The 8,800-nt window shown below is 32.5% G+C and overlaps 1 protein-coding gene across 1 annotated transcript; it reads left to right on the top strand.

The window, feature by feature from the left end:
- Positions 1–8,269: 8,269 nt before the first annotated feature.
- Positions 8,270–8,800, top strand: LOC115985843. The gene has a single exon (XM_031108745.1). The coding sequence runs from the start codon at positions 8,270–8,272 to the stop codon at positions 8,798–8,800; it is 531 nt and encodes a 176-aa protein (XP_030964605.1).

The following is an 8,800-nucleotide window of genomic DNA, read 5'->3' as shown; positions in this document are numbered from 1 at the left end:
TGACTACACAGTAGATGATTAAAAAAAAAAAAAAAGACTACAGAGTAGACAGTCTTCAAAATGGGACCATCTTGACTCTTGGGGCTTATGAAAAGAAACTCATTAAAAGGCCCTGCTGGCCCACTCCCAGGATGTAAATTTCTAGCTTGTTGTATAGCACTGGTTGGTGCGCAACTATCTTCTCCAAAGCCAACGAAAATATTATGTAAAGATTACTGTTCGTGCAAGTTAGATTTTTAAGCGTGCAAAGTAGATGACCTAAAATTCTAACAGTAGATTTGAGTATCAAAGTTTGGAGATTCTAGCCTTTTGCCCTTAATTTTTTTAAAATTTAGCAATATGTCCTTATTTCGAAACTATATAGGGATATGTCCTTGTTTCGATACTCGATTACCTTAAAATCGAGTTATGCAGAATAAAACTAAAATAAAAAAAATTAAAAATTAAAAAAGCATGGAACTCGATTTTAGGGAAGTCGAGTTCCAAAACGCCGCTATAGGGCTTTAAAACATCATTATAGTGCTTAAAATCGTCACTATAGGGTCCCTTGAACCTGGTATGGGGATTTATAAAAAAAATTTGCAGGAAAACGCCGCTATAGGGTTTTAAAATGTCACTATAAGGCTTAAAAACGCCACTATACCTTGAATATGGGCGAATCACACTTATAAAAAAATTTGCATGAAAGCGCCGCTATAGGGCTGTAAAACGTCACTATAAGGCTTAAAAACGCCAGTATAGGATTCCCTGAATATGGGGCGATCACACCTATAAAAAATTTTTTTGCATGGAACTCGATTTCCATGGAATTTTTTATTTTTTAAGTTTGATTGGGCATAACTCGATTTTCTACAAATCGAGTATTTAATTGAACTCGATTTTAGGATAATCAAATATTGAAACAGGGGCACGCTCCTATATAGTTTACAAACAGGGACATATTGCCAATTTTTTTAAAAATTAAAGGTAAAATGCCAGAATCTCCATCAAAGTTTTATGAACAACAAAAATGTGAACTTTAACACTAAAACACTAAAAGAAAGTAAAGGCAGAACGAAGAAAGTAAAAAATAAAAGTAATGTACTTGGAAAATCCTTTGAAAGGAATGAAAAACCATGGCAAGTGAAGGACAAAATATCCCTCACTCTTAAAAGCTATGTATTGTATGCAAGTTTAAGGATTTTTACACATGGTGTTGTTCTTCCCAAAAACCTATCATATTTCCTACTTAGATTTCTGCCTCTCTGTGGGTTCCAGTTAGCTCAACTGGTAAAATTTCTGATGGTTGTATAAGAGATCTAAGATTCAATCCCCGCCTACACCAAAAACTGATTGGTATCTTGGTCTGATGATAATAAACTATCATTAGGAACGGACGCCATAGGTTAAAATTCTCTCAAAAAAAAAAAAAGATTTATGCCTCTCTCTCTCTCTTTAATTGTGTTGGGTTAAGATAGCTTGACCCCAGATAATTAATTTAATTACTCAAGTTGATTAATTAGGTCAAATTACATGCAAATCATGGAGGTACCAACAAATCACCAAATAAATTAATCTACAATGAAAAATAAATTAATACGGTGATTTGTTGACAAATGAAAAAAACCTCTCGCAAGGCAGAAACCTCACCGAGTGAATTTAAAGTCATCACTCCCAAGAATCCACTAATCAATAATCAAGTGGTTACAAATACGAGGAATCTTACCACTACCTTGACTTATCCCAAAATACCAACCTACAGCTGAACCTTCACTTCAATACTCAATTGGACTTGATCTTGTAGTAGTCTTCTTTCCTTTGATGCACAAATCTCCAATCTGTGACTAACTCTTTTGCATGGATCCTAGTATGTGACTAACTCCAGCAACTTAAATGATTGTTGTTGGCTGCAAAGCTCTCCACTTCATAAACGATGAAGATCATGAAGCACTTGGTTATAAAACCTTATGGCATACAAATGCAACAGCTTCTCACATAGAAAATTATACTCTTGCTCTCCGTATTTGTGTGATGACTTTTAAAATAAGCCTTATATATGTTTAGGGTTCTGAGAAAAGAAACCTTAAACAAATACATCAACAAGGACTAAAATTTGGGTTTGAAAATTCTGAATTCGTAAAGCTCGATAAATCGAGCTTGTGTCGAACTGTCCATTAAATCTCGATAGCAGCTTTTTGTCAAGCTATTTGTCGAGCTTTAGTAAAATAGTTTTTCTTCACTTGTTTCTTGGATCAATCTTCATGTCTTTAATACAACTACTTGATATGTATCAAACCCAATTTATATCTACCAAATTTACAAGTAAAGTGCGTTTTGTCAAATGATTAGCCAATTACATAGAAAATATGACCCTAACAAATTGCTTAGCAACATGTTCCTCTTATAGTATGAAAAATGTTGTTAGGTACACAGAAACAGGTGTCAAGCTCTCATTCCTCCTCGCAAACCCTAATACAACTATTGTACTATGCCATGGCTGGAAGAGAGAGAAAATCGGCCAATGTTAGAGTAAAGTGACATCGTGAGGGACAAGTATTTGACAAGGAAAGGGACACCATGGGAGTTAGGAGTATTGCACATGTCCTTAGTAGTGGTCCAGCTTAGTACTAGCCAATGAGAGGTGCTCCACAGCCTTTGACCAACAGGGGTTGCTATCCTTCTCATGGTAATGTTGGGTGTTCATGCTAGACTACACATCTCACTCCCCCCAATGGTGATCACGCCTTGGCACGGATTAGGAGTACTATTCCTCTTACCAACATCTCATTCCTTTACCTCACAGCTTATCCACGTGTAAGGCTCGAATCTAGTTAGGTCAGTACACTTGCTTGCCTTGGCTAGTGTGTTGTACAATTGCACTAACCTATTTTGAGATTTAAGGAATAATACTCCCCTTTGACGATTTTATAAGTGGCGATTTTATAAGTGCAAGTGTGCAACAAATAAGTTTATACCCTCATAGTTACTTCCTTAGAAAAAAATATTCATGCTCATTTATAACAATACAAACCTACTTAAGAGAATGTTTCATTTCGTCGATAGTTTTGGGGTTTTCTATTTTTTTCAAAATGGAAAATCGTATGCTATATGGTAAAAGTTAGGTCCTAATAGTAGCTACTATGCCAAGTGGATATCTTTGCTTTGTGACAAGTTAGCTAAGCTTTAAGAGATTTAAAATTTTTCTAAAAACATTGTAACTCAACTAACACCTCATGATGTTTCAATAGAAACATCTAGGGTTCAAATCTCTCCTCTCTTCCCCATTGTGTTAGAGAATTAAAAAATGAAAAATAAAAGAGAGATATAAAATTCTATTCCAACTATACTTTTATTACCAAAATTTCAAGTACTTTAAAATAAAATTTATTATTTATTTTAAGAGCGTCATGTGGCACATAAACTTTAATTGTTAGGGTCAAATCATGTTCATGTTGGCAAACCAGCAGGGGCGGCCCAACATAATTTGGGGTTTAAGGCGAAAAATTTATGCGGGGTCTTTAATATGTAAATATTAATTAAACAAAATTATTTAATACTAATCAAATTAAGGTTAATTTAATACATTAAATACATAAATAATACCAACTAGACTAATGTTAATTTCATATAGAGAACTGAATATCATAGTTGAATTATAAATATTAATAAAAAGGAATAAAAATATATTGCGATTGAAAAAGATACTTTATTTTGGATATAAGACGATGCATAGTTAAATAAAATTGTAATCTAATTTGTAATTTTATATTTTGATTTTAAGAGAGAGAGAGATAAATATTATTTGGTGTATGGTTTTGTAGGATATTAGTTTACAAAAATCAAAGTCTCAAACTATTAGGAGAGATTAATCTATAATTGATGATTAAACACATTTGCAACATCTTTTTGAAATATTTTAGGGTTTCAATTGAGTTAAGGTTCTATTAGTCTTTTACTTTGAGAGTCTTAAGAGAAATGAAAAATAAAAATGCACTAATTAAAAGCACTATAAAATATTCAAAATATAATGTGATATTGTCTCTCATTGATGAACTTCATCAATTTAACTAATGAGTGTTTATATCACATTTTTTGTGATTAATAACATAGCAATTTGTAAGCCAATAGTAAAATTTGTACATCACTAATAATAAAAAAATGTACAACCTTTAAAAAATATATATAATTTTATAAAAATTTGGGTCTTTAACTATGAAAAGTGGAGCCTTTTTTCCAAGAAAAATTTTCTTTTTCGGTGGGGCCTTAGGCCTAGGCCTAACTTGCCTAGGCCTTGAGCCGCCCTGCACCGGTAGTCAAAACTCTTTTTTCAATGATTTGAAATGGAAGTTTTTAGTGCCTAGTTAGTGGTTGAAGATCTACTTTGAAGACATAAGAAAATAGCTTAAGAACATGCTCAAGAATGTGAAGTTTTGTTCCCTCAATTGCATCTCGATCGATCGTGATTCATGCATTAAACCTCAACTCCAATCAATCGGTCGAGCTTCAGGAAAACAAACTTTTCCTTCTGCAACCCATGATGACAAATTGACCTAGGAATCTATGTAGTAGGGTCCCAAGCCATATTTAAAGCCTTTACAGGTCATCATAACACAAGAGATAACATTGAGAACGTTGGAGAATTTGTTGCGACATCTATGCGCCAAAGGTTTTGTACCAAGTCGTGATCGGTATGATACTAGTTATGTTAGTTAAGTCAAACATGGACTTCTCTCTCACATTTATACAGAACTCAAAGAATAGTATCATTTATATAAATATGTGAGAGGAAAGGAAAGGAAGAGTTTCATTTCGATAAACCTTAAAAGAGGTTATTGTAATTTACCCAAATATTTCATAGACAACAAATTTTTCAATCATGTATGTGAGAGCTATATATAAGGTCATCATTTAGTTGAGCATAGCTCCCATGTGTATGTCTCCTATTCTTGTGCATATGAATTAACTATCTCTTTCTTCCATCCTTGTCTACCCACAGAATTGAAGGCAAGTAACAAATTGATATTCATAAGGTGGGCTGATGATTTTGCATTTTGGTATGGAACAAGATAGCCAATCTTCCATGCATAGATGATAGAAATCATAGAACACAATATCTTTTGTGCTCTGTTGTTTTGGTGGAAAACGTTTCGTGCATTTTTTGTTTTTTGTTTTTGTTTTTGTTTTTTTTTTTTTTTTGAGAAAGTGTATTTTTTGATATTTGATATGACAAATAATACAACTTAAGGAAAATATTTTATACGGTCAATGGAAAGCAAGCCAAATTGAGATGAAAACATTTTCCACCTCTTAAAATACAGTTGAAAACGTTTTCCAAAATGTTACATATTCAACTAGCTATCACAAAGAAACTCCACATTATAAACATCAACCTTTCCACTTAATTTTTCAAGTAAATTTTGAATTCGAGGTCATTATTTCATTTTAGACTCCCAAATGATCTAAATAACAAAAAATATTTTCTATTTTGAGTTTCTTTGTGAATTAAAATTTTAGTTTAATTACAAGAAATATTAATAATTTCACATATGAGCCAAATATAAATTATTATCTAGCTCATTTTTAGTGTTATGATTTATGAATGAACACAGGAAAACGAGTTCAAAAAAACAGTTTTTCATCAAAACAAAGGAAGCATTAGGTGAAATTATTGGTGGAATAACACTTTTCAAATATCATTCCCATATACTACTGCGTGGTTCAAATCTTTTTACACAACAAAAATTTGGTCATTACAACTAATTTGTAAATGGGCTAAGAATTTAATACAATAGGAATACTTATAGATAATAAACGAAATAGAGTTGGAAAATGACGTGGGCATATATTAATTCAACTTCTTCGGGTAGGCCAATGGAGACATTTACAGGTTAGATATCGCATTTTCTCTTTTCTATACTTCGCTCTTTTCCTTGAAAATTTATGGATCCCTTTCTCATGGGACTATGGCTCTATTTATAGGGGGTGGGGGATCCTTCTCTATCGTCCACCAGTGTGGTGGATGGAAGGGTAAGAAAATGCTTGTCTCATCAGGGGATGAGAGGATGACACTATTCTGATAGGTATAGCCCATTTAACACGAAGGTAAAGTTTGCTGAATCTAGCTGCTACCTCTCGCAGTTCGTTGGATACACTTATCTCTTCTTCCCAGTAGTTCTTTGATTCTAAGGCAACCGAGGATGAAACGATCCTCGGCCGAACTCCCTATGATAAGATGCGTGCTCCTTGATGGGTTGGGCCTTTTACTCCCATGCTTGCCCCTTCCTCGGATCTTGACTCATCTTTGTTGGTGTGGGTCATGTGTTCCAAACATTTTTATTATTGTTATTATTTATTTTTTAACCTTTGGGAATTTATGAGTAAAATAGCTGTTAGGCAATTATGAGAAAAATAGTTGTTGGGTAATAATAAATATTGTAGAGGTTGGGCTTTTATGAGTTATTAGTAACTAATAAATATAGAGCATTATTGTCATGAATAGCTTATATAATACCCACGATCACACTATTTCCTATAAGTCATATTTTGCTACTTTATATTTAGATATACACACTTTTATTATATTTTTCTCCCACATATTTTTCTACAATTATATTTTGTTTAAAGGAAAAGCAATAAAAGGTTGTTCTTCAATCTTTGTGAGTGATAGTTCTTCCATCACAAAGGTTAATGTTATAATCTTATCATGGGAGGTCGTTTGGCCAAGATGACTAGTTACACCGAATTTTACTCCAGGTGACATAAATCAACCTTTAAGAACAACATTTTCGTAATATGATTTTATAACATTGTGAGATTGTTCTAATCCATTCTTATTTTATATTCTTGTTAATTATTTAGGATATTATTTGTTGTATCAAAACTTATTTATTTATTAAAATATTTCCAATAATCTTTTCAAGACCCCTGGGTTAGGCCTGACTTCTTCCCTCTTATCATCTTCCTTTCCTTAAGTCTTTTAGCCCACGGGCCCCCTGTCTTTATTTGGCCCACATCCCCCCCCCCCCCCCCCCCCCAGACAATTACTATGTCTCTAAATATCATCAATCAGGATCATTCCATTTGTTTTTGGAACGAGGATGAATAATTTTACAATAAATAACTAGTTTTTTAAGGAATTAAAATATTTTACGTCTAATTATTTAAAATAAGTTATCATTTTTTTTTTATGAATAATAAGCTATTATTTTATATTAGATTTAATGAGATTTTAAATAATAAAACGCCATGTATATTTTTAAATTTGTAAAAAAAAAAAAATTGAATACGTACTATAAATTATAAAATTGATGATCTTCATCGACCTTAATGCAAATGGAGAGAATTCTCGTGTTCTTTACTGGATCAGAAGTAATTGTTGAGCCTTTTATACTAAAGTCCAAAATTATACTTATACAGAATAACGCATACCGAATTTTTTCTTTTTCCTTTCTAGAAAATGTGACTCCTCAAGTGGAATCAAAACGGTAGTCAAAAAGTAATAGAAGTAAAGAAACGCATACTTATTATTATTTTTATTTACTTTTGTTTTTTTTTTCTTTCCTAATTCACTAACAACATTGTACACGATTATTCCTCCCATACATACTAGGTAAGAGATTTTAACCTTATCTACACCAAAAATCAATTGGTATTTTGCCTAATAATAAAAATCAATCATCAAAATATGAAAATTTTATTTTGTGTAACTTGATGTAAGAAAGACGTCATATACCCCTGTAGAGAGGGAAAATTCCCGACCTATCACAAACTGACACGTCACATTACCAAGTCCCACACAATCATCAATACAATCCCGTTACACATAAAAAAACATCTCCAAATTATGATGGTAAATGATTATTAATTAGGTCATTAGTTACCTTGTAACAATTTATTTTGTCATTTTTCTTAGATAGAAAATTATTTAATGAAGATGCTAAAACTACTACAAACTAATATGGTAAGAATTTGAGATTGGTATTACTCAATAAAATAATAAATAAATGTTTGAATCACTTATTTCTAATTGATGACATGTTAGTTTATAAGATTTATATACTAAAATTTGTAATACCCTTAATCTTATTAATTAATTAATTACTTACCATGTAACCATCTAAGTGCTGGTTTGGGAAAAATTTATCTAGTTTTTTGAACAAAATTACTGTAAATAAAAGATATAAGGTAAATGAAATAAGTAGAGTGTAGAGGACTCACGTGAAACTAATTAAAAAAAACAATAAACTAGCTTATAAAATGCCTAGAGAATACGCAGAACATTCATCCTCAAATGGCTTTACTTACAATGTTCACAGCTATTATTCTTCATCTTCTTCTGCTTACTCCCTTTTCACCAGTGCTCAAAGCCGATGACAAATTAATCCAAATCGAATGTCACAATGCAGAGGTACCATCGACATGCATACAGTGTCTGCAATCTGACCAACGTTCCCAAAAAGCTGATGGAGTAGGGATTGCCACTATCATTGTAAGCTGTCTCAAAAACCATGCTCAGAACTTGGCAGCCAAAATGTCACATTTGGCTTCTGGTGCCAAAGATAAAGAGATGAAAAATCGTTTTGAAGAGTGCAGCCAAGGGTTTTCCTCTGCAATGAAAGAGCTATCTTCAGCAACCATTAGATTGAAGAAAGCTAAGTATGATGATGCTGAAAGGTCTGTGAATAAAGCACTTAACTGCTATAACCTCAATTGCCAGTCAATAATACAAAGCAACAAGCATACCCCAAAACATGTGGTTTATTCTATGAGGATTTATGAAGAGATTTCGGAGGCTGCAAATAGAGTTATCGAACGACTTTAA

The sequence above is a fragment of the Quercus lobata genome, chromosome 4, assembly GCF_001633185.2.
Source record: "Quercus lobata isolate SW786 chromosome 4, ValleyOak3.0 Primary Assembly, whole genome shotgun sequence".
NCBI classification, from domain to species: Eukaryota; Viridiplantae; Streptophyta; class Magnoliopsida; order Fagales; family Fagaceae; genus Quercus; species Quercus lobata.
The sequence above is the reverse complement of the archived record's forward strand: the minus strand, read 5'-3'. Positions and strand labels throughout refer to the sequence as shown.

Excerpts from the sequence above, each read along its gene's own strand:
- LOC115985843 (XM_031108745.1), top strand. The coding sequence starts at position 8,270 with ATGGCTTTACTTACAATGTTCACAGCTATTATTCTTCATCTTCTTCTG.